The sequence below is a fragment of the Euleptes europaea genome, chromosome 18 (genome assembly GCF_029931775.1).
Source record: "Euleptes europaea isolate rEulEur1 chromosome 18, rEulEur1.hap1, whole genome shotgun sequence".
Taxonomy (NCBI): Eukaryota; Metazoa; Chordata; class Lepidosauria; order Squamata; family Sphaerodactylidae; genus Euleptes; species Euleptes europaea.
The window spans coordinates 32,575,110-32,600,783 of record NC_079329.1 but is presented as its reverse complement, the minus strand read 5'-3'; the positions used below and the strand labels follow the sequence as shown (position 1 = coordinate 32,600,783).

The 25,674-nt window shown below is 47.3% G+C and overlaps 1 protein-coding gene across 1 annotated transcript; it reads right to left on the bottom strand.

Moving 5' to 3' along the window:
• Positions 1-675: 675 nt before the first annotated feature.
• On the bottom strand, positions 676-21,944 carry LOC130490869 (vomeronasal type-2 receptor 26-like). Its single transcript, XM_056864673.1, has 10 exons — positions 21,680-21,944; positions 19,855-19,915; positions 19,236-19,297; positions 12,136-12,146; positions 9,162-9,508; positions 5,949-6,240; positions 4,985-5,842; positions 4,596-4,823; positions 2,823-2,949; positions 676-1,589 (listed from the first exon to the last, which is right to left on the bottom strand). The coding sequence occupies exons 1-10, from the start codon at positions 21,942-21,944 to the stop codon at positions 676-678; spliced, it is 3,165 nt and encodes a 1,054-aa protein (XP_056720651.1).
• Between the last annotated feature and the right edge of the window lie 3,730 nt (positions 21,945-25,674).

Sequence of the window (25,674 nt, the reverse complement as noted above, 5' to 3'; positions counted from 1 at the left end):
TGGTCACATTCAGAATAGAACCTAAAACTACACTATGGCCAAATGTCCATCAAGGTTAGTGAGTAAAATATATTTTTCCTGGTTTTAAAAGGGTAGGAGCTTAGCATCCTGAGAGAAGGCCTCCTCAATCATGTTGTCAATACTTTGGAATTCCCTTACCAGGGAGATTCATCTGTCACCCTCTATCATTGTCTCCCACCACTGAGTGAATACTGTTTTCTTCCTATTGTTTCTCATACCCCACGTTGCTCTTATTGGCCCACCTCCCTGGGTTTTTTTTTATTGTTGTTGCTATGTTTATAAATCTGTACAGAATTCTTTAATTTTTAATCCTCTTTAATATTTTAAATGTTTTTACTGTTTGCCAATTTCTGGGGAGAGGGAGAGGCTTCATTCCTTCTCTTTTCTGCCCACTCGAATGCTAGAAGGAAGCACATACAATGAGCAGAACGAGAGATTACTTGAGTAAATAGATATAACAATCTTATAAACATTGGTGGGTGTGTTGCACAGCAAATTGAAGAGACTGTCAACGAGTAGCTTAATGAATAAGGAAACAACTCCATGAAAAATGTAAACCAGGTCCACACCAGTTCGACGGTTACAGTTTGCATAAGGAGTCCTAGAAATGATAGATTACTGTCATATTGCTGAAGTACATATGAACAAAGAATATTAATTGGTGTTTTCATTTTTCCTCTTCTTAAAGAGTTCCCTATTGTTTAGCTCAGGTTTCAGAACAATAATGTAAATTTTGGGGGTAAAAATGCAAACCAGTAACCCAGCACCAGAGACTAAGATGGAGAAGATCTCCACGGCCACCATGGATTTCCCCTTGGTGCTCAGGTAAGTTGGGATAAAGGACAGCCAAACACTACAAAAGAGCAACATGCTGAATGTGATAAATTTGGCTTCGTTGAAAGTGTCTGGTAACTTCCTGGCTAGAAAAGCCACAATGAAGCTGACTATCGCCAGGAAGCCCATGTAGCCCAAGACACAGTAAAACACTGCTGCTGAGCCCTCATTACATTCCAGTATGATTTCCTCATTCCTTGAGAGCATATCCATATCTGGGAATGGAGGGGAAGTACTTAGCCAAAGAACACAAATGCCCACTTGAACGAGGGAGCAGGAAAGCACAACAGAATATGGCAGTCTTTTCCCTATAATTAGCCTCATCCTAGATCCTGGTTTGGTAGCCATGAAGGCTAAAACGACAGTAATGGTTTTGGCCAGCACAGTAGAAATGGCTACTGAGAAGATGACGCCAAAAGTCATTTGTCGGAGAAGGCAGGTCACCTTTCCGGGCTGCCCAATGAACAGCAAAGAGGAGAGGAAGCAATAAACAAGGGAGATTAACAGGATATACGTAAGGCTTTGGTTGTTGGCTTTGACTATGGGACTGTCCCGATGCTTCACAAATGTCCCAAACACCAAAACTGTGGCCAAAGAGAAGGAAATAGCCAAGGTAGCTAAGGTGATACCTATTGGTTCTTTGTAAGAAAGGAAGCTTGTATCTTTGGGAACACAGTGATTTTGGTAATTGTTGGAATAATGATCTTGTGGACATTTGATACAGGTATCCATGTCTGGAAGAAAAAACCCAAAAACAAAATAAATGCTATTTAAGTGTTTCAATGCAAGATGACCCTGGTGGTCCCTTACAACTCTATGATTCTATGATTCTAAGACATTTCCTTTATGAACCTTTGTTAAGCTTCATTCTCTCATCCTTAGCCCCCAACTGCAATATGGGAATTATTTCTAGACTACAGAGGAGCCAGCATGGTGTAGTGGTTAAGAGTGGTGGTTTGGAGCAATGGACTCTGATCTGGAGAACGGGGTTTGATTCCCCACTCCTACACATGAGCAGCGGAGGCTAATCTGTTGAACTGGTTGGTTTCCCCACTCCTACACATGAGGCCTGCTGGGTAACCTTGGTCTAGTCATACTCTTTCAGCCTTACCTACCTCACAGGGTGTTTGTTGTGGGGAGGGGAAGACAAAATGATTGTTAGTCGGTCTGAGTCTTCCTTAAGTTGTAGAGAAAGTCAGCATATAAAAAAAAACTCTTCTTCTTCTAACTTCTGGTTAAACTGGAGTTGTTTTTTGAATCAGAGCTCCCGTCCCCATAGTGGGCTCATCATTGGATTGATTCTCAGTCGGTTAAGTACCTAAAGAGAAATTTACCATTCTTTCTTGTTTTTAAACCGTTGTTCGCCCCGAGGAAGCGAGAAACTTAGGATAATATGGGTATTGTTTCAAAAGCTAAGAAAGTCAAGGGAGTTTCCTGTGTACTTTGGTGATTCTGTTTTTCAAAGTTTACCAGTTTTAGTAGAAGATCTTCAAGGGCAACCAGCAATTGCACAGGGGGAGAAAATAATTAATGGGATGGATGTCTGTTTTGTTCAGATCAAATAGACTCCCTAGCCCACATTGTTTTAGCATGTTCACAAAACAATATTGAATGAAATATATGTATCACTCCCTGGATAAAACAGCTAATGACACTTTCTGAGAAGGGGATACTGAGTTATCTGCCTGCCTCTGCATCATGCTCCTGGTATTCCTTGGAGGTCTCCCATCCAAATATTTGCAAGGGTCGAGGCTGAGAGTTTCCATGGCAGAGTGTGGATTCAAACCTGGCTCTCCCAGATCCTAGTCTCCTTAACCACTATTTGGGAATATTATTAAGCAAGGAGAAAACCAACATGTGGCAGGCGTTCCCAGGTGCTCCAGATAACATAATGTATACTACATCCTTAAGATTGTTCTTTTTGAATATATCATATTAGAGTATATGTTTGACACTGGGTCTCCTACCCTTCTTTTCAGAGATCATTCCTTCTGGACATGGAACACAATCATAGCAGCAAAATTTCTCTCCCTCCTTCTTTTTCCTGATGTAGCCAGGACTACAGTTTTCACTGCAGACAGAAAGAGGCACAACCTGTCCATATACAGAAAGGGATATTAGCACCTAGTACATTGAGAAGGGCATGTCAGTCCATCCTGGGTTATTGACAGTGGAGTGACAGTATGTGTAGTGGTTAGAGTGTTGAACTAAGATCTATAAACTCAAATTAAAACTATTTTTCAGCCATAGATGTCATGCAAGAACCATAGATCAGTCATCCTTTCTTAGCATAAACTACCTCACAGAGTTGTAGTTATTTGGAGGAAAAGGCAGAGTATAAATATCGAAATAAAAACAAATGGTAAAAACACATATTTTACTGTTTCTTAACAAATTTCAGATGACCTGGGATGTATTAATGATGCACAAAACAGACCATGATCATCAAAATGAAATGCTGCCTTTCAAGCCCCAAACATATTAATTCTTAGATGCATGATAAAGGTGCTTTTATGGCAAACATCTTCATTTTGAGTTGTGATTAGATCAATAAAGTACAAGTTATCTTTAGATCCTGCATGAAAACTCTGCAACCAAAGATATGCATCATTGTTAAAAGACCAGCTACAGGTAATTGGTTACAATGCAAAAAAATACACTGGAACACATGAAAAATACCTTGCCCTATAAGCAGGTTTTAAGGATAAGAAGCCACTGCGCTTATAATGAAGACTGTTCTCGTGAATCAAAACATCTTAATGAGCAGAACATTAGTGGAATGTTTTGATGCTCACATTGGGGTTTGCAAACGAAGTTCAAGAATGGTCTTTTCTTTGGTCTATGTAATTTTTGTAATCTTTTTTTTTCTTTTGGTCTATGTAAATCTATGTATTGTTTTTTTCATTCTTAATTTCTGACGTTCCTGTTTTGTTCTGTTTTTTGTACTTTCTAACAATAAAACTCTTTAAAAATGAATCAAAACATCACATTGAAACATATTATACAAAGGTGACTGAAGAATGTGTTCAGGTGTGCCTGACTAAAAGCAGTTCATGAAAAAATGGAAAAAACATCATCATGTTCAAGAAAGAAGTAAAAAGGAAAATCCATATTTAAATACTGAATGTCCATGGCATCCGAGAATGCCAATTTAGACCTGTCATAGCATGCAAAAATGCTATAAAAATTGCCAGGTTTGCCAACGGTGATACTTCTTAGGTTAACATAACAGATGTTCAGAGAAAGATTTGTGTGGAGCAATTCCACCTTGGGGTAGTTGTGTTATAGTTCCCTGGATTTCATTGATCCAATTGTAAGAAGAAAATATATACTCCAATATTTAACTATGTGTAATTGCTTGCAAATTTGGTTTATTGTGTCACATATCTCAACAATAATTTTGTGCAGTTTTGTTATAGTGATCCTCCCAAGCAGCTCTACTTAGAAGGAAGCCCCATGGTATTAATGGGACTTACTTCCTAGAAAAGGTCCTTACAAGTAAAGCTTTAGAATGGGGGCCACCCAGCTTTTCAATTGGTGAAAAAGGAAGGAAGGTTTCTTTTTCACCAGTCAGTGCTGAGGATCGTGGAACTTGCATGGGGGGAAAAAACCCATTTGGGATGTAGGGTCTACAAAGGAGGAGAATTGAATGGCCTTGAGCAATAAGGCTAACAGGAACCAGCCAATGAAGTTAAAAGTTGACTGTTCTTCACACAAAAGCATCAACTTCTGAGACCCACCTGGTTAAAGGTTCTATGCCACACAATTTTATTGTCATCAATTGTTAATTCTTTGCCAGGAGGAGCCCAAGGATCAAGTCTTCCTATTTTTACTCTAGTGAAGGAGCCATTTGGGAAAGTGATCCAGTTTGTAACATCAAAACCAGCTCTCAGTTCCCCATTTTCATTAAAATGCATAGTGTCACCCGCACTGTTATTGAATGTGATGTTCCTTAGAAAACGATGCAGCTGGTGGATAGAGAAAAAGAAATAAAAATTGTTATCAGATTCAGATTATTTTATATGGTTATCATATAGTCACTTCTTCCTAGTGAATAGAAATTAAGAGAAACATAATAAATTATAAACTTTAATTTGGAAATCTGAAATACCAGTTTGTAATACAATACCTGCCATGGCTGCAGGTTCCGAAGCACCAACTGCTCTCCTTTCAACAATCGTCTCTGGTTGGATCGGGAAAGGTATACTGCCTGCAAAGCATGTGCCGCAGCGTAGACAGCATTGTAGATATTGTAGCTGTGGCCAGTCATGCTCATTTCAAAGAAAATCCCAGGAAGAGTCTCCAGCTTCTCCTCACCTGTGCAAGTGTTCTTGCTATCACCATGAATGCTGGAAACTTTCAAGGAACAGCTGAATGCCTGCTCCCAGAAGTTCTGGATAAAACCATCTCTTTTTGCCCAGGAGGGGTTTATGGCTTGAAGAAATTTTTGGAAACCTGGTGGCTGATTGGAGTGAACTGCGAAGGATATGGTACCATGGAAACTTTCTATATCCCAAGTCCTTTGTACGGACAGGGATTCAAAATCCCATTGAGATGTAACAATCCATACTTTGTGCACAGGTGGAAATGAGATCAAGGGTGCTAGAAACAGCAGCAATCTCAAAATGAATTGGGATGGATGTTCTGCATAAACAAAGCATACAGTAGCTTTGTTGTCAAAAGCAACCAAAGACATTTCTGCCTGTCTTAAAACAGAGTCTGTCAAATCATTCAGATAAGTCAGTTTTGGTAATCTCAGAGTGAAAGCAAAGCAGATGTCATTTTGAGACAGCAGTGGTACCACCGTTTGCAAAAACCTGTCACCCCTGTCATCATCCACAGCTAAGAGCCCAATCCATGTCCAATTGAAATGCCGAAGTAAGCGGATAACTCCCATGTATTGATAGGCTTCCTTTGGGACCATCTGGTACAAGAAAGAGAACTGAGTTTCATCACTCTGTGCTGGGGAAAATGATCCATAAGTGAGCTGAAAGAAAACATGTAGGTATATTATTTTACAGATGAATTATTACAAATTGTTCAAATGTATGTCAAAAATATGCAAGTTCCCCACTTTATTTTATGTGATCTACCTGTGGCACCTTGTAGTTGGCAGTAATGGTGGCCATGTTAACAGAAGTTTCAGAGTCAAGTCCTCCAATGACGGCTGTCAGATTTTTAAAAATAGCACACTTGTAGTTGGGGACAAACTGCTGCTGCGTGGAAAGCAAACTCAGGGTGGCTTTGTTGGTCATCTTTGCATTATAATAGCTGTTGAGGATGCGGACACCCAAAGTAATGTTGGGCAAGATGTGGGGACTCTCATTAATCTCCTTTATAGCAAAGGCCAAGGCCAAGATGTGCTGGTAGTTCTTTGGCTCTGATCTGTAATTAAAATCACAAGTTCTTCAATGAATCATTCAAAGTTTATCTGTACATTATATTGCAGGCAGCTCTCTTAATCGTGCCTTTAACATCTGCTTATGTTTTAAATTACAAATACGGATTTCTACATATTCAATGCTCTTTTTTGCTCTTTCGTCCAATCTGCCTTACAGCTCTGTAGCTTTTGAAAGCTGCAGTGTATTGAAAACCTCATTTCATATAGATTGACCTTAAAAAGCCTCAATGGCCTCATTTCTGAAGGTAATGTGTTAAAGACAGTTTTGGAGTAACTAAAATAAGGTAGGTTTCCCTAACTTATATTGCCAGATGCCTTTGGTAGCTCTTCTGTGTGATTAATAAACGATTACTGGTTAATTAACCTATCCCGACAGAGTTCTACCACCTCCCCAATCTTGCTGCAAAACTGTTCTGCTCAACAGGCAATTCCATCACTCACAAATAGGATTGCCAGCTCTGGGCTGGGAAATACCTGGAGATTTTTGGGGTGGAGCCTGAGGAGGGCGGGGTTTGTGAAGGGGAGGGACTTCGATGCCATAGTCAATTGCCAAGGTGGCCATTTTCTCCAGGGGAACTGATCTTTATTGGCTGGAAATCAGTTGTAAGAGCAGGAGATCTCCAGCTTGTACCTGGAGAGTGGAAACCCTACTCACAAAAACTAACTTTATGAGCCCCCCTAGAGACAAGTATATGATTGTACAAAATCAATATCTTGTCTGACCATTCCCTGTTTATTAATTAATTAGTTAGAACATTTTTATGCTCCCTCTTCAGGAACATGCTGACGGCTGAGCGTACACGCATGTGATGACCCAAGGCTTAATCTGTGAGAGAAGCTCTGAGAAAGGGAGTGGGCAGAGCTAAGAGGCTTTCGCTCTTCTGAAGAAAGGAACTGTAGTCTGATTTTGGTTATCTGCATGATCAGTAGCTGAGTTTGACTCTGAGAACCTGAGGGTTCAGTTTTGCCAAATCCTGTGGAGTGACAGGCAGAAACTGAGCGGGAAAGGGCCCTTTCTCAAGTCACTAAGGGGAGTAAGCTCTAAGAAAGAGATATTCCAGATACAGGGTTTTGTGAGTGGATCTCTGCCAAAGAAAGGTGGGGTAGTTCTATAGTAGGGTTATCTCCAGGTAATAGCTGTAGATCTCCTGCTATTACAATTGATCACCAGCCAACAGAGATCAGTTCACCTGGAGAAAATGGCCACTTTGGCAATTGGACTCTGTGGCATTGAAGTCCCTCCTCACCCCAAACCCCACCCTCCTCAGGCTCTGCCTCAAATCTATCCCACCAGTGGCGAAGAGGGACCTGGCTACCCTACCAATCTGGCCTGGAGGAAAATTCCTTCTTGACTCCAAAGAGGTGATCAGCATTACCCAGGGTATGTAAGAAAGGGCCACAAAAGGGGTGCATTTTGTCTACGGGCGCGAAAAGAGAGCCAGTCCTCTTGCATCTTTGGCCTGACGTGGGGAAGAGGGCGGGCCTGGGGGAAAGGGCTTAATAGCGCCGGGGTGGAGATTTCCTCCCTCTTTGGAAGCGGACGGAGCAGACATCCCACCCTCCCTCTCCGTGTTTCAGAGTAGGCATAAGCTGGTCGCCCATCTGGGGGCCGGGTAGGAATTTTTTACCCCCCAGGCACCATTGGCAACTAGCCGAAGGGGTTTTTTCGCCTACCCTGCTCTGAAAGTGATAGGTAGCATGCGGGAGCAGTGTGGGAAAAAGGTGGCTTCATGGTTCATTTTACAACTCCGGTGAGCACCCTGAGGCATCACTTGGGAAGATGAAGGAGTAACCCTCAAACCAGGACTGGGGCCTCGGTGCCTGGCAGGGACCTGGGACAGGAACTCCTTGAGGGGTGCTGCTATCCTTTACCTATAGACCTCGCGGCTAGGGTGGATTGGACGCGGCACACCTCCCTCGAGCACTAAAAAGGCTTGGCAAGGAAGAGCGGGAGCCGTACCACGTGTGACGGCTCGGAGCTCAGAGCCAGGGTGGGTCTCACCCTTAGAGCGAGGATGCAAAAGCAAGAGGAGGCCTGACTCTTCAGCATCCCCACAATGGCCCGCACTGCAGTCAGTTATTAGGGATGTTTTGGTTTTGTGCGCTGCAGATCCCTCTTGAATGATTAAATAAAGTTGGCCCTTTTATTATCCCAGCTCTGGTGTCGGCTCTCATTATTTACGCATCTGTGGACAATCAGTATTGCTGTCTGATGGACATCTACCCTCTGCTTAAAAAACCCCAATGAAGGAGAGCCTTCCACCACCCAAGGAAGACTGGTACACTGAATAAATTATGCAAATAGTGAAACAATACAAAGAGCAGTAATAGATTATAAAATATAAATATGAATAATTTAAATGAGAGACCTTCTATGAAGAGTGCCTATAATCCCACAATCCCCAAGCAGCAGATTAATAGCCAAAACACACAGACAATTTTTTAAAAGATCAAGAATACATAAAACATCCATTGCTTTAAAAAGGCTTTCTTTTTTACACCAGTGTGGTGTAGTGGTTAAAATGTTGGATAAGGGTCTGGGAAACTCAGGTTCGAATCCCCTGTCTGCCAGAGAAGCTTGGTGGGTGACCTTGGGCCAGTCATATACTCTCAACCTAACCTACCTCACCGGGTTGTTGTGAGGATAAAATGGAAGAGAAGAGGATGTAAGCCTCTTTGGGTCCCCACTGTGGAGAAAGGCAGAGTATAAATCAAGTAAATCAATAAAAATAAATTTTAAAAGTGTTTTGTTTTTCTATAGAGGCTCAACAAAGAAGATACTGATTAATTGCAGAGAGGGGGTTGCAGAATCTGAGGGAAAGCATTCTTGCACGCTGACTTTAGCCTCCAAAGTGCTGTATGCACTGTTTATATAAATAGAAGGGGGAAATTACAAATTCCTTACATAGGTTCGTTAATCAACATCTGGGCGGGTTGCGTCTCAAAAGAATGTGTCTCATGCACTAAGAAGACCTGAGAAGCAATCCCACCAACGACTAGGCCACCAGGTTGAGAAAACTCATGAGACAGAGGAAGAGGATCCACTTCCGTGGTGCAATTAATGGAATGCTTCTTGCACACACTACAAGTCAGCAGTACAAGCAGCAACAGTAGTACCAGCAGCACTCGAATGACAAATCTTTTCTTCCAGTTATCGGTTTCCATGTCTCTTGACAGCACCGAGTGACCAGCATTCAGTTCAAAAGGAACCGTGGAATGTTGCTTCTGCCCCCAGAAACGCACTAAGATCACCTATATAGTGCAAGAGAGGCTCCTATATTGAAGCTTTGCAAATGAAAACACTGGGGAGGGGGGTGTCTGCAGCGCTAAACGAGAAAACAAAGCGAGCCATGGGGGGAGAAAATACCTTGCCGCAGAAGAAAGTGTGGACGTCTATTTTGCATAGTGCAACTCATCAGGAAATTATTCTGGGTCTGACCCTTGCCAAGACTTTGGTTGTTGACAGGGTATAAGAGGCGGCAGCTGCCTCCTGGGATCAAAGGAATTTGCCTCTCTGGTTGCAATCTGAAGAACACTTTCCTGGGAGTAAGACCCATTCAATAAAACGGTTCGTTCTTCTAAAGGGACCTGCTTATTTTTGGAGCCTCTGAATTTACCATCATCATCCTAACCACCACTTTCTGGCAAACTTTATTCTGAAGTCACTTTACTTGCTTGGAGACAATAGTAATTGGTACTTGGTGGAACTGTGGCAATTATCTCAAATTGAATAGGGCTGGCTTGATAGGTCTTTAGGGGAGATGCCACTTCAGAGTGCTGGCCCTAAGGGGGGAGCATTGTGTTGAGGTTAACAGAAGTTACGTAGCCAGTGTAAGGAAATCCTAGAGGTCATTGTTCAACATGCAGCTCATTTTTGCTCAAACAGCTCGAGCCTGACCTCCAGGTCTCATGTGCATCTGTGCCTGTGCCAAAACAAAGAGGCATACACAGCACTTGAGCTGTGGGTCTGTTTGTCCCAGTCCCATTCCAAATAAAATACAGAAGAACAACGGGATGACTAAAGTAAACCAACCGATGGCTGCAGCACGAATGAACAAGATATAAGCAAGCCTCATCCTCATTGGCCAGGCTTTTCCCACTTGCTGCTAACCTGCCCTCCCTTCCTTTTAGGATTGCCAGCTTCAGGTTGGGAAATACCTCGAGATTTTGGGGGCAGAGCCTGAGGAGGGAGGGACGGACTTCAATGCCATAGAATTCAGTTTTCAAAGAAGCCATTTTCTTCAGATGAACTGATTTCTATCAGCCACGGATTAGTTGCAGCAGTTGGAGATCTCCAGCCACCACACTCTATGTCTGTATTCCCTTTTAGAGGCTCCACCTCATTGCTGTGCCTCTTGTAATGCTTCTGCTAGCAAGCACAGGAGCCACTGACTGTAACTTTGTGATTTAGATCTTTTGTGCTCCAGGGAGAGTGAGCTTCTCTGCTGCCCTTTCCCACTACCACACTTCAGATATCAAGGCCACTAAGGTGTGGTGTTTTTGCAGAGATCAGACTTAGACTCTTTAAAAAGATACAAAAAGTTAATAAATGCTTAAAGGAATACACATGTCCTGTTCAAGCTATCGGGCATAGCAAGAGAACAAAGAAAAAGTGAAATACATAGTCCTCCCTTAATTATCTATGTACTTCCTAAAAGATGTTTAAAGTAGGATAGACTAGCTTTTCTTGTAATCGCAGTAAGAGTTCTTCAATACATTAGATCTCCATGTCAGGACTTGTTACTATAGCCTCCTGCCTTGCGTTCAAGCTGGAGTCCCTTAATGAAAGCTTAGTCCATTGTGGCTTCTGTTATCCAAAGAGCAGCCCAGAATGGAAGAGCACCTCTTCCTTGTGTCCAGAGTTTTTATAATCTCTTCCACCCCTTTTGGAATGATTTCCTGTCTTCCTGCATGGCTTAAATCATCAGGCCATTCTTTATTTATAGCCCATGTGTCTCGCTGAATCAATATTAGATATATGTTATGTACTACTCAGACAAAGATATCTGTATGTTGTATATAGCTATTTTTACAAAGAAAAGAAAAAGAAAGTATCCGTCTGCCCAGGTTATTGCCACACACACATATACCCCATGCATGTCGCATTAGAAACTACAATTGTCTGTGCCAGGCATAAAGCCTCAGACCGTAAAGCTCAGCACCTCACAATTTGCCATTCTCCTCAAGAGGATCCTGGGAGGAGGGGTGTGCATTCAGATACACCTCCGCCAAAAATAAATGTGAAATTAGCAGTTTTAGGTTGGCTAAGGAATAAATAAAACAATGCCCAAATGCTCTCAAGCCTCGGTCCTCAGTTTGCAAGACCTGAGCAAGGCTGCTAACAAGAGGATGTTTCGGAGAATATCGATTCATAGGGTCACCATGAGTCGGAAACAATTTGACAGCAGTTGACACACACTGGTAATTTCTGAAGCAAAAAGTAGGGAATAACTGCAGAGCCAGGGTCGAAGACAACTGGGCAGTTTGCTCTGCAATACTGGGTACCCAAATAGCATGAACAATGTTAGGGAGGATTTTTGTGTTCAGTAGATAGATAGATAAGTTTATTGTTGCGCCCACATGGTCATAATAAGTATAAAATAAAAAGCAAAAAGAGAAGCATAAAATACAAATAAATTGTGCATCTTAAAAAAACAAAATGCCAACAATTGTCACATTCAGAACAGAACCTAAACATACAGTGTGACCAAATGACCATCAAGGTTTGAGTGTCAAAATTTTTTCCTGGTATTAAAAGATAACAAGGCAAAAATAGTCTCTTGATGAGTGACATTAAGAAAGACATCCACCAGAAAAAGCTCAAGAAGTTCCATGTCTGTGAAGTTGATGATAATATGACCCAACCACCTTTCTCTTACCGGTACTCCTTCTTAGAAGGGGAAATGGAAGATAAAATTTTTGAGGTATTCCACTTGATCTTGGCATCACTTTATGGGAACATTGTTAAATCTGCCTGCAAGACGTGGCAAGGGCATGGTCTGGAAACAAAAGCTGGTAAAAGCCTTTCTTAATGGGGGATTGGTGAGGTTGACTAAGTACCGTGAAGTGAATTTGTTTTTCTTAAAGGAAGGGTACTCGAGAGAGAGCTTCGAGTGCTGAACCAGGGCATCTTCTCAGCTGGCATCATGCTTGTGGAGCCAGTCATGGATTTTGTTGTATCCCATGATCTAACATCCTCTACAGAGGGTATGGAATACATTTGCAAAACATGGGACAGCATGTTCATCCACTGATCGGCCTCCTGAAAATGCCAGTAGCAAGATTTAATGAAGAGATCTTCCAGAAGGCTATCAAGTTTCTTAAACTATTTTAGCAACTTCACTTGAGCCTTAATAGTAACTGAGGTCTGTCTCTAGCTTTAAATGTGCAGCTGGAGTACCCTGAGGGAGATCCAACTATTTTCTTAGAAAGTCATTCTGTAGAGTTTTTAAGTGATTGAGCACCTTCTCATTCCAGCCCCAAATGGCTTCCCCGTGCAGACATTGGGTAATACTTTGCCATGGAATATTTTGGTCATTTATGCATGGGAGTTTTACCTGAGGTTCGTTGCTGGCTGGACCCACACTTTCCAGTTGGGAATCTCTGCACCAGCAGTCTCCAAAGTCCATGTGGGCTTGGAGGGGGCGGTGGCGCAGAGCTGAACATGTTTCTCAGACCAATATATTCCAGAAAGGTTTTCAGCATGTCTAATTCCAGCAATGACATATCACAGCACTGCTTGACCTAATCACCTGAAAAAGTCTAATTTCTCCCCCACCCCCGGGTGCAACACAAGGTGAGAAATTCAGTAAGCAGTGCTTCAGTTCTTCAATACATTTGTGACATGGTGTGACATGTCAACCTTCCAGGAGCCCAGGGACAAATTATTTGATATATCTGTACCTTGGACCTCTCATTGGCTTTTTACTCCCTTGACCCTGGGATGGGGAGTTGGTGATATGATATTTCAGTGGTTCTGCTAACACATGTGAAGCAAGAATTGGAAGGTAGTGCTGGTGCCTAATGGTAGCTTCTCTCATTCTTTGAAAAATGAGGCAACTTCTTCAGCTATGTAAACCAATCCATCAAGGATTCAGTTGCTGATATAATAATAATGACAGATTTCACTAGTTAGATGATAACACCACAATAGGAAATCTACATAACAGTAGCAATTCCTGTTTCCTGATGAATTACAGAATATTTTGGACACATGGCACAAAGTCTTCCATTTATTTCTAAAATAAGGGAAATGAATTCTTGAAGTACCTTTAAATTTGTTGTACAACATTTCCTCAAACATATACCAGAACATTATGTAAGCCTTTAGTCAAGTAATCTATCCTCTGGGGATTGTATTCCCCACCTTCTTAGAAATGACCTTAAAATAAGATATTGTTGGGTAGGGCTGTCAATTCGGTTCGGCCCGAACTGAAAATCAGCCGAATTCTCCTTGATTCGGCGATTTTCAGTTCAGACGGATCCGAACTCCAAAATGAGAGTAATCCGGATGGCCGAACTCTTCATGTTCGGCGTGTTCGGCGTGTGAATTCGGTGAATTCGGTGGTTCGGCGGAGACGCATGCGCAGGAGCTGATCCGGCCGCTTTCTCCCACGGCCAATGGTAGCCCAGCAGAATCTTCCCCTGGCCAATCAGAGCTTTGATTTGAAGTTTTGAACTGGCCAAGAGAAAGTTTAAAACGCCTGCCGCCCATCCCTTCCTTCCCCAGTGTTTGCCATTTTGGTGGCGAGATCCAGCCAGCAGAATTGTTGCAGTTGTGAGAGATCCACCTGAGTTCATCTTTTGGAACTGGTTTGAGGGTGTTTTGTGGTGTTTGTGTTGTGCGGGTGCGGGTGGTTGCTTTGCTTGGGGTTCCACGGTCCGGCCTAGCCCCCCCCCCGGTTGCCTTGAGAAGGGCGTGCGGTCTCCGCGCGGAGGCGCACCCTCTCGCCGCCGGCCGGGCCTCCCGCGTTCCCATCCCAACCCCCGGTGCTTGGGTGCCACTTGAGTTCATCCAGCGCCTTCGGATTTTGGTTGTCTCGTGTGGCCTGTGAGTGGTGCGGTGGGTTGCTTTGCTTGGGGTTCCACGGTCCGGCCTAGCCCCCCCCGGTTGCCTTGAGAAGGGCGTGCGGTCTCCGTGCGGAGGCGCACCCTCTTGCCGCCGGCCGGGCCTCCCGCGTTCCCATCCCAACCCCCGGTGCTTGGGTGCCACTTGAGTTCATCCAGCGCCTTCGGATTTTGGTTGTCTCGTGTGGCCTGTGAGTGGTGCGGTGGGTTGCTTTGCTTGGGGTTCCACGGTCCGGCCTAGCCCCCCCCCGGTTGCCTTGAGAAGGGCGTGCGGTCTCCGTGCGGAGGCGCGAGGACCCTCTCGCCGCTGAGGCTCGCGCGACCCCATCCCACCCCCTCCACCGTGCTTGCGTGCCACCTTATCTGACCCAGCAAACCCGCCTCTGGGTTTTGCCAAGGGGAAAGATGAGTGCCAGGCGTCCAGGAAACAGGGGCCCTGGGGGGAAAGCACTGCAGAAGACCAGAGGGGTGGAGGGGAGGGGTAGGGGGAGGGCCTCGGTTCACCCCCGCCCTGTGCGTAGATCAGCTTCGGTGGCACCCTCAGGGGTGCAGCGGCGGATCGATTTTTCAGACGGTGCCTCCGCAGCTGCCAATCCTGCACAGGTGAGAGGTGATGCTCACACTGGTACAGGGACTGCTGCTGATGCTGCTGCTGTCCAGACTGTACCTCCTCCTGCTCCTCCCATTGTTGACGTGGAGGGGCCTGTCACGCGGCAGCGGGAGGAGGAGGAGGGGGTGCTGTCTGGGGAGGAGTTCGGGATGGAATGTTTTGATACCAATGCATTGAGGTATCTCACCCCCACTTCAAGAAGAGTGGTCGAGGAGTTTGCACACTCGATGGACAGCCCGCCGACTTTGCCTGCTTCTCCAACTCCCAGAAGCAGTTTGGGAACTACGGAATGTGAGGAGAGGGTGGAGGAGTCGCAAGAGGAAGAGTTTGTGTTGTTGCTGGAGCCATCTCAAACCCTTACCCCGCCGTCCCCTCCCCGCAAGGTCCCTAGACAGCAAGAGTCTGCCCCGAGCACCTCCAGGCAGGTTGCTCCTGCGGCAACCTCCGCGCACAAGCCGCATGGGAGCCACTTCACATCCTCGGTTTGGAAGCATTTCGAAGTGGCAGAGGATGATACCCGCATTGCCGAATGCCAGCTCTGCAGGGCGCGGGTGAGTCGAGGGAAAGATCTCAAGCATCTCTCGACCACCGCACTCCGGAACCATCTCCGGAAGCACCATAACGCGGTGCTGCTCCAGGAGGAGAGACAGGCTGGTACTTCGCTGGCAAGGGTTCCCGGGGCCAGTGCACTGCCATTTTCTGCTGCTCTCCCCGTCGCGCCCCGTGCTGCGACTCCCCTAGAAAAGACCCGCCAAACCACTCTTTCAGAGATGTTTGGTGTGGGGGATGGCGTCTGTAGGATGCCGAGAGGTGGGGTCAGAGCAGCCACGAAAAAGGCCACTCGTCTGCTCGGCGAAATGATTGCCGTGGACGATATGCCCTATCGTGTTGTTGAGAAGGTTGGATTCCGCAGACTCATCCAATTCTTTGCGCCCTGGTACAAGTTACCATCTCGCAACATGATGGCTACATCCATTGTGCCATCGTTGTACGCGGGCGCAAAGGCGCATGTGAGGACACAGCTGTCGCGCGCTGCCGGCGGCACTGTGCACTTCACATCCGACATTTGGACAAGTCTGAATGCGGAATCTTTCATCTCCCTCACCGCGCATTGGTGGCAACCACAGGACCTCGTGGGTGGGGGAGGGGTGGGCAGCGTTAGGCAGGGAGACTGTCGCCGGCCCGGCTATTGCAAGGCCATGCTACACGCGGAGGAGTTCGTGGAGGCGCACACGGCGGCCAACATCGTCGCCGTCCTGAAGCCACACATACAGAATTGGCTAGGCAGGGAAGTCACCATGGGATTCATGGTGACCGATGGTGGCGCAAACATCAGGGCGGCGGCAGGGCAATTGGGTGTTGAATCACGGATCTACTGTGCGGCCCATCTTCTCCACCTCGTGGTGAAAGATGCCCTGGGCCTCGGATCACAACCTGAATCCAAAATGGATGGGCAGACTCGCAACTTCCGGAAGCTCATGGTAAAATGCCGGCAGCTTGCAAGTCACTTCTCGCGCAGTCCAAAGGACAACTACGCACTGCGTGAGATGCAGGTCCGGGAAGGCGTGCCAGAGCACCGTGTGAAGGGTGATGTCAACACGCGTTGGAACTCCACTTACGCCATGCTCGAGCGTTTGGTGGAGCAGAAGAGGGCCCTCAGAGCATTTTTTCTGGAATCAGAATCCGTGGGGTCTGAGCGGCAGCTCAACCAACGTGAGTGGCAGATTATTGCTCAGACTGTGCAAGTGCTTGAGCCCTTCAAGCATTGCACAGAGATGCTCTCCTCGGACACGGCTACGCTGGCTCTGTTCACCCCCATGGCCCACAGGCTCCGTGTTAGGATGAGGACCTTTCAACAGCAGTTCCAGGAACAGGGAGATGATCAGACAGCCTTGACCGGCCTAGTGACGAGGCTTCTTGAAGGAGTGTCCAACCGTCTGATGCCTGTCGCTCAGGAGCCGGTCTACATGTTGGCGAGCATGTGCGACCCGCGCATCAAGGGCAGCATTGCAGAGCGTTCCAGCGAGCTTCTGCGCTGGAGAGACAAGCTGTCCCAGCGAGTTGAGCGATTGCGGGCCCAACGAGGGATTGACACTGAGGAGGTGGAGAGGGAGGAAGACTCCCTTGTCACCCATCCCACACCTTCAGCATCTTGTGCCGTCCCCCTGCAGGCCACCACCTCGATGGCGATGGAGATGGACGTCATCGGGTGGGCAGTTGGCCCCTCCGAGGCTTTGTCTAAGCGCAGGAGACAGGACACGGGAGAAGCAATGGTAAGGGAGTACCTTTCTGAGCCCTACGAGCCACAGATGACGTGTCCGCTGACCTACTGGGCCGCGAAACAGTCAGTCTGGCCGGACCTCGCAGTCGTGGCCCAGAGGCTCCTCTCCTGCCCTCCTACGAGCGTCCAGAGTGAGCGCCTATTTTCTCATTTGGGTGAAGTTCTTCGCCCACAACGCGCAAGCCTGGCACCCTGGCACGCTGAGCAGTTGGCATTCCTAAAGGTCAACCTGCCCTTGTTTGGCTTCCCCGACCTGGACACTGAGGAAGGATGAGGTTAGAACAAGCGTGTTGTCACCGCATGTCCTCGATGGACTGTGTCGGTGGGAATCTGGTGAGGCGCTCTTTCCCGATTTAAAAAAGGAAAGAGCATCCATTCCCCTCTGCAGACTAATTTGACCACTGACTAGCCAAAACGAGGTATAAAGCTGTATTCAAGACTCAAACTCCGTGTGCTCTCTCCCCTCTCTAATCACCTTCTCTGTATGTTTTTTTGCATCCCGGATGAGCTCTGGTGTTTCTTTCTTCTGGCTGACATCCTGGAGGCTTCTACTGCACCCGAGCTTCAGGCAAAGAAAGGTGAGACTTTATCTGGTTCATGGGCTTCCCCTGCCCGTTTTCTCCCCAAGCATTCATGTGTCTGGTCAGGAATTCTCACTTTAGAACAACACGTAGCAGAAGGGGGACCCCTTCATGCGCAATGCTCATGAGTTGCCATTTTAATGTTCGGGATTGGGCTGTGTGTGGAAGAAAGTCAGTGTAAGAATTAGGCCTGCAGCCACTTCTGCTCTGCTCCCCACCACTGCTCCTGATTCAAGTCCAGAAGCTTGCATCACGAACCGTTCCCCATTCTGATTTGGCTGGAGTAAAAAAACCTGTCAGTGCTGAGGGACTAATTTCTGTAGAGTTGTGGCTGTTTGGCAGTCTGTCTCCCTTCCTCATTTCCCCCTTTTTTCCCCCTTCACAGGTCAGATTGTCCTTTCTGGCGTGAGCCATCCAGGAAGCCTCTACTGTCACTGAGCGCCATGTAATTGAAGTGTGGGCCTGATCTGTCGCGTGAGCTTCCACGCCTCTCATGACCCATTGGTTCTAAAGGAATAATGTTCCGGATTTCCACCCAGGCCCAAAGGCCACACAGCATGGTGTGGGCCGCACCCATAAACGTTCATCACGCTTATGTGGGTGGGGGGGTGGTTCCCTTAACTCGAAGGCCAATGATGACACCTTGGGCACGCACACTGAAAAGCTCCTCCGTCTGCACGCTGCTTGTTGATGTGTCGTGCCGGAGAGGGCTGCCCTGGACACAGGCGCAGTAAAACCCCTCTCCCCCAATTGCTCTGAGGCCTTCCCTTAATGGTGTAAACCTTTGGTTTTTCTTTAAAAAGGAAACATTGGGGAAATGTCTGTAACCTTATGAGTCTTCCTGAGGACACTTGTGTAATGCCAAAGATTAACTTTTCCTTTATTAAAATTTAAAAATTTGAAAAAACCTCAATAAAACAACAGTTTAAACCGAACAAGTATAAATACAAAAACATTATTAAACTTGGTGTTCTCCTCTGGCTCCCCGTGGTTCTGGTTAGCGCCGCTCCTCCTCCAGGAGCGACACGCGTTGCTCGAGGTTTTCCACTGCAGAGGGGGGGGGGAAACAGTGTTGACATGTCAGTTCACAACTTTACTATGTTGAAAGGGGGGGGTTGCAATGCCAGTATCAATGACTCTATGGGCAAAGCGTTGGCTGAGCTGAGCCGCCACCCAAATCCCAGCTCTCCTCCGGTCATAGCTCCCCAAGTAGCTTAAAATTTTCTTAGAAATAGAAAACTTTGAAAGCGTTCAGGAAGAACTGTTGAGCTATGCCTATGTTGCAGGTCATGTGTGGGTGATTTTTTTTTTTTTTGAGATTTGTAGAAGAGAACACAGATAGTTGCAGCCTGGCCACTTCTAAGCGAGTTAAGCAATGTGGGCTTCTACTGTGGTCCCTCATAATACAGAAAAATGGTTCAAATCACTGCAAGGACTCACCGGAGGCACGCAGTTCTCTCACCAACCCCCATATTTCGCACTCTGGCCCATGGCCAGGGTATCTGTAAGAGGAAAAACTTGTTCAGTGAGATCGTTCGCATTGGGCGGCCGCCTTAATTTTCTGGTGGCGGTCAAATAGGGCAATAGTCCAGTGAAAACTGTAAGCCTTACACAAATAAGTGATGGGAGGGCATGAGCTTGAGTGTGCCACGGCTCACCGTCTTATCAGAAGAAGTGAACACTGGCTCACGAGAGATCATCCCCTCCCATCCCCCTTTTTCTCAAGGCTTCAAGGTGCTACTGTAATCTTGGGCTTGTAAATGGATCAAAACTTTAAATTGAAGTTAGGACCAGATGATGACATTGCGACATGTAGAAGCGGCCATTCATGGGGGAAGCATGCTGTGCGGGCAAATGCTCATAGGCTCAGTGAGTCTCCGCTAACTGCAGGCCAGAACACAGTCCGAGACACAGACCGTGTATTTAAAGCTGCTGGAGGGTCGGAGGGTGATGGCAAGGGACACAGAAAGTGGGCCTTTGAGGAGTGTTAAATGATGGCAAACGTGGGGATGGCAACAACTCCTATTACGGTCCTGCCCAGCCTACACTCCATACTCACCGCTCTTGGAGGCACTGCTGAATGCCCTGTTGCCCCGCCATGTCCATTTGGTTTTCCGCCTCTGGGGGGAGAGGGAGATAGAGAAGGAGCATGGTTACAATAACGCAAGGCCACCCAGAAATTGCGCTATGTGCCACTCTTAGACTTAGGCTCCACAAGTGTGAGTAAGCGTTGTGCTGCTGCCCTCCTTGTCAAGTTGTGACGTTGGCTGGGAACCCCTGTTAATTTATCCAATTCAAGAATTTGCCTAAAACTGTTAAGTGATGTGGTATTGTCATTGGAAATTTCAGCAGGGTGGTTATTGTTACCCTGCTGAATCCTTCCATCTTCATTCAAACACTGTGGGAGCAGTTGCCAGGGGAGGGAAATTTATTGGCCGTCCCAACGGAGACCCCACCCACCGCTCAAAATACCAAGCTTTCCATTAAGGGTATGATTTCAGCATCCTGTTTCATGAGATCAGCATTCTGTGATGACGGGCAAATGCTGATGACATGAGAAGGGGCATTAGATGCGAGAGATCCCAAGTCGAGGGAAACATGGCACCCCGGCTTGTGCACGAAAATTGGCCAGGAATGTGATGCCCCCAGAATAAAAATTAAAAAAAAAAATTTCTATGCTTCCCCGTGCTGTCCTCATACCTGGCCCATGATACAAAGCACTGCTTTGACACATTCACCTTTCACTGTTCATACCATGCACTCACTTGGAGAGTGCAATGATTTCAGAAGGGAGAAACCAATTTTTTCTAGCTTATCATGAAGACCAGAGCTCATCTGACACAATAATCAACGATTTGACATGGACGCAGCACCAAAAAACCAGTTAGTGTTGACTTTCAGAAAATTATTACAAAAGGCTTGGATGAAGCTTGGAGGAGAAGCTTGGATCCTCTCTGCCCCTGAGGCGGGGGCAAAAAAAAAAAAAAAAAAAAACCCTTTAATTGACTCGCATCATGGGCCAGCAACCACAATGGGAAGAATGTAATATTTTCTTCCTTTCTAGGCGCTGCTTGAGTGCCTGTGAATTTGATGTTTAGGAATGCAAGGAGGTAGGAACATAATAGAATATCCTGTGCACACTTGAGGTTGGGATGAGAAGGTGACACAGGGAAGGCAATGTGCAGCTGGTGTGAGGGTGCAGGGTCTGGTTTGAAGAGTGCTTGGGTTATTAATCTTGTAGGCGTTAGCTTGAGATATCACATTGGATCTCCAGCACACTTTGAAAACAGTAACCGGTAAAGGTCCTCACATTGGCACATAATCCCAATGAATGCCCATGCACCCCAATCCCCACCCTCCTCATGCTCCACCCCTGAATCTCCAGGGAAACCCTCATCTGCACATTGGCAACCCTAACCGCAGTTTTGCAGAGATGACTGAGGTTCACCAGCATGCAGAGAAGGGGAAGTTAGAGTTGGGAATTCCCCCAAAAAAAGAGCCTTGAATGGGAGAATAAGGGAGGGCAAGGTCATTCAATTGCATTCCATAAGCACCTTAAACTGGAAGACCAACCAGATTTGCAGAGTGTCATGTCTTCATTGTCTTGTGATCCCCCTGGTGTGAGGGTGGGAGCTTGGACTCTTGAAAGCTTACACCCCCGAAAATGGTAAAGGGCTTTCAATGGCAAATCCAAAAGTTAGAAGGAAGGTTGACTCTACCTGGAACTACAAGGTTACCTGAAGTTGGAATTAAAGCCTGAGGCAGGACCAGATGTTCCCATTAAAATCTGAAAATGTACGTTGATGTTCCCTAATGTGTCATTAGGCCAACAAAACAAGCCCATCACCTAAAAACAAAAGGTCTAGGTAAAGCGATTGACTCACCCATACGAACGGCCATCTCTGCGCGGGCCGCATTCCGAACCTCCACCAGCCGGTCGTAGTGGGGTGGTAGTTCCCCCCCCAACAAGTCGAATATCTGGAGGGAGATGTATAGGAGGTTAAACTTCCTGTAGCAGGCGTTGGCGGTCCTCCGCGCATATCCCGCGCGAGAGAGAAGCCGCGCCACCCTGGTAAAGAAGGGGCGTTGGGGGAGGTCGCTGATGGTCACGTCAAAGGCCAGCCCATGATGGACAATGATCCTCAGCATCTCCTCGACCTCAACGCCCCTCCACTGCAGGGCGCGTCTTGCTCTCCCCGCCATGTTCGCGCACGAGGTCGGACTAGTGCTGGGGCGGAGCTACGCGCGGCGTGTTGGGGTGGGGTTGGGTTGGGGAATGACGGGAGTTGCCAGGCGGGAGATTTGAAAGTCTAAAGCACACTGTGAAAACACTTCCTCAGCGGGGGAGAGGGAGAGGGAGGTGGGGGAGCAAAGCTTTCTGTTCTCCCCCTCTTCCTTAACCAACATCGTTTCTCAGAGTTTGGGGCACTGGGGTTAGCGACTGACAGCTGGCCTGGCTGAGCTTCCGTTTCACCCCGCCACAAGGACAATTGTCCATGGTCTAACATTATTCTGCTACCACAACTCCTTGGGTAGGTGTAGGGTACTTCTGCCTCGCCAGACGCCACAGACAGAACAGTCACGAACACCGGTCTGGACCAGAGGGTTTGGCACATGTCATTTAAACGGCCGGGACTCGGGACTCCCGAGTTGGGAGCCCCGCTCGGCCCCTGACCGCGGCCGGCGATTTGACACCTGTCAAAACAATGTAGCTTTCACCTAAGCGAATGCGACCTGGTTTTCGGACTTAAAAAGAAGGTTGGGCTTTGAGTCGGACGTCCGTCTTTTGCGCGGGTGGGGGAAACACCACCACTTGGGGCGGGCAGCTTCTTCACTCAGTTTAGGCTGTCCGTAACGTGGACAGCGAGCTGGAGCGCAGCGCTTGCAGCCTGTGTGTGTGATGATCCATCGTCCCATCAAACGGCTTAGGCAACCACGGACCTCATTCTCAAAAGCTGGGGAAGTCGCGTGTAATGGTCTTGAATCCAGCGTTACTTTCGCCCCCGCCCCCCTCCAAGGCTCTTTGCGACCGGGGCTTGACAAAAGCTGCCGGGCGGCGGCCAAAAAACTAAGTGGAAGATATGGACGGGAGAAAACACACACGGAGAAAAAAGGAAGGGGGGCCACTGGTTTCCCTTCTCAACCACTTTTAGTCGTGCGATCGATGCTTATCTTTCGTGCCTCACCCCGGGCCCGGGGTGCAGTATGTGTGGATTGCGTGTGTGGGCAACAATTTCAGAAGGGAGAAACAAAATATTGCAAGGTTATCAAAAGCCTGCTTAACTATGCTGATAATTTTCCTTGGGTGTTGGTTGAAACGACAGCTCAACAAGCTGAGGGTCGTCAATCGCACAACCAACTAGCATATAAGCCGCTCTAAAAGGAAAGGAGGAGGGGAGGAAATTGAACTCTCTAAGTATCCACCCCCCCCCGCCCTTTTCTTCCTTTCTGTCATCCGATTTTAAAGCGGTTTTTTTTGTTTATTATTTTAATTTTTTGTATTGTGTGTGTGCAAAGGCATCATATGAATTGTAGTCCTCCTCACCAGGGAAGGTGAGACAGCCCCGTCCCAAAGAGACTGCCCCCTCCCAAAGAGACAGCCCCAGCATTCCTAAGTCCCCTCTAGTTAGAAAGAAGGGAGCAACCCCCCCTCCCATCGTTTCAAGATCTATTCTTTAACAGTGAAGGTGGGGTTGTTATTGGCCAAACCCCGAGCACAAAAATTAAAAAGTTTTTTTTTGAGGATTAGCTCCGCTGGCGGCGTGTCGTCGCACCCACCGTAAAGGCGGGAGCCTCCGTGCAACGACCGATTTCAGGCTAATGAAGGATAGCCGTGCAATGGTGGGGGAGAAAAAACTGTGGGAAAACCAATAGGAAAACGCAAGGGTGGGGTGCGTTAACGCTCGGGCCATCCTGGTTTTGGACGGCCCACCCACCAATGCAGGAAAGCCTCCCACCACCACCGCATGGTCTCCCAAAGACACCCACCCTGAGATCACAGGGACCCCTTTCCCTCGACAAACAAAAGCACCCCTGGCAGACCAGCACCTCCCGTGGTCTGAAGAACCTGTCGCTATCTCTTTAACGGACAGCACCTTGACTGGATACCTGTCCAAACACCAGGAGCACTCAGATACCCTTCATGCCCCTGGACATAAAAATTTGCATACACCTAACCCTCTGGTGCAGACCGAGATTGCGCATTTTGAGCATGAAGGGCCCTGGCCCCCTCCCCTGGAGCATACCAAGGCAACTTATAGGAAATGTTGTATATGTTGCTGTGTTTGTGATTCTATCTTTTACCAGTATAGGAGAGGTCCCCCCCCCCCGAGAAGGCGATTCCGGCCCCTGTGGAATCGCCCTGTCAGGAAGAGACCTCAAGGTCCTGGTTACATAGTTAGCCCGCTCAGTGGGCTGACTATCCAAAACCAGAAAGGCCCGAGCGCAATCCAAGAGACCCTCACGGGTCTAGTGGGAGGACCGCATTTACTGGTGGGTGCGAGGACATGCCACCAGGGAGAATTAGCTCACAGCTAATGGAGTGCACCTCGGTCTGACTTGGTGCCCTAGCCCCGGTTACCTTCTGCAGACTGTGTCCACTGTCCAACTAAACCTCTCGTACAATTCTTTTTTCTCATATGTGTAAGAATAAGAAACCAGGAAGCCTCACATGCACATGGATATAGGAATGTTATTAAAAATGCTTTATTAATGGAAGTGTAAATTTATTGTGTACCAGGATGCCTCTCGCCATATGCAAATGCCTCTCCTCCCCCAAAAAACGCCTCCCGGCTCCAACGTGATATCCCTAAAGGAAGGTCCGCAGCTCAAAAGGCCGTGAGAACAGGGAGGATTAACACACCTCCCCTTACGGAGAAGTCCGAGAAAGGCCGATCTCTGCCGAAGGGACTGCACCCTGCCCCTCTCCCTCATCTGTTAAGTCTGTTCTTTGACCTTAATAGGCGGGACTACCATTTTTCGGCTTGCCCCTTTGGAAAAATTGGCTGGGAACAGTCAGGATCAGGAAATTGATGGCATTTTCACTATGGTGCTCGCGGGAATGGAACTGCCAGATCTGGCCTTTGCCCTGGAAGCCCAGGCGAGTTATCGTCAGGCCGGTTTTGGACCACCAGCCCACGGCCAGCACTAGGCCGGCTCGGTAAAGAGTAGGGGCTAGAAAGTCGTCCGGATCAAGGGCACCTGTAGACGCACCTAACATGGCGACCGACAAAAAATTGCAAGCAGCCCACACTAAGAAGGTCAGAGACAGACCCAATCCCCCGCACATGCCCCTGCAGGTCTCCAAACGGAGCACCTGATATGTAGCCGCACTAGGAGTCCCCTCCCCACCACACAGCCACAGGTGCCCCTACCCAGCATGCCAGTATGCTCGCCAATTTGCATACGACAGCCCCTCCAGCCCTAAGACAGTAATTGTGCATAAATGTCTTACTGCATGTGTTGTATGTGTATTTTGTTTGATCTATCTTTTACCAAGTATATTGAGGCCCTTCCCGAGGACGCGATTCCAGCCTGACCAAATGGAATCGCGTCGTTAGTCAGAGCCTCGACGGTTCGCCCGGATTAACCCACACGGCGGGATCATCCGGTCCGAAACCAGAATGGCGCGAGTGTCAGCCAACGAGGTCACCTTTGGTGACTCGCCGGATAGGCGCCACCCCCGAGAGCTCCCATAGTGAAAACTGCGCAAGCGCGAGTCCTCATGATTGATGAATGGCTATGCAAGGCGAGGGCATCCACTACAGTAGATCAGCCCTAAAAGGATATAGTGGACACAAAACCAGTGCACAGGAAGGGTCCCCGGAATCCCGTACAAAGAGACCCCTTGATGACAGGCAGAGGTGCCAGAGTGAAATGA

Excerpts from the sequence above, each read along its gene's own strand:
- LOC130490869 (XM_056864673.1), bottom strand. The coding sequence starts at position 21,944 with ATGCTGAGGATCATTGTCCATCATGGGCTGGCCTTTGACGTGACCATC. Across the intron at positions 6,241-9,161 it reads ATGTTGATTAACGAACCTAT|ATCAGAGCCAAAGAACTACC; the intron begins GTAAGGAATTTG and ends TTTTAATTACAG. Across the intron at positions 1,590-2,822 it reads AATGATCTCTGAAAAGAAGG|ACATGGATACCTGTATCAAA; the intron begins GTAGGAGACCCA and ends TTTTTCTTCCAG.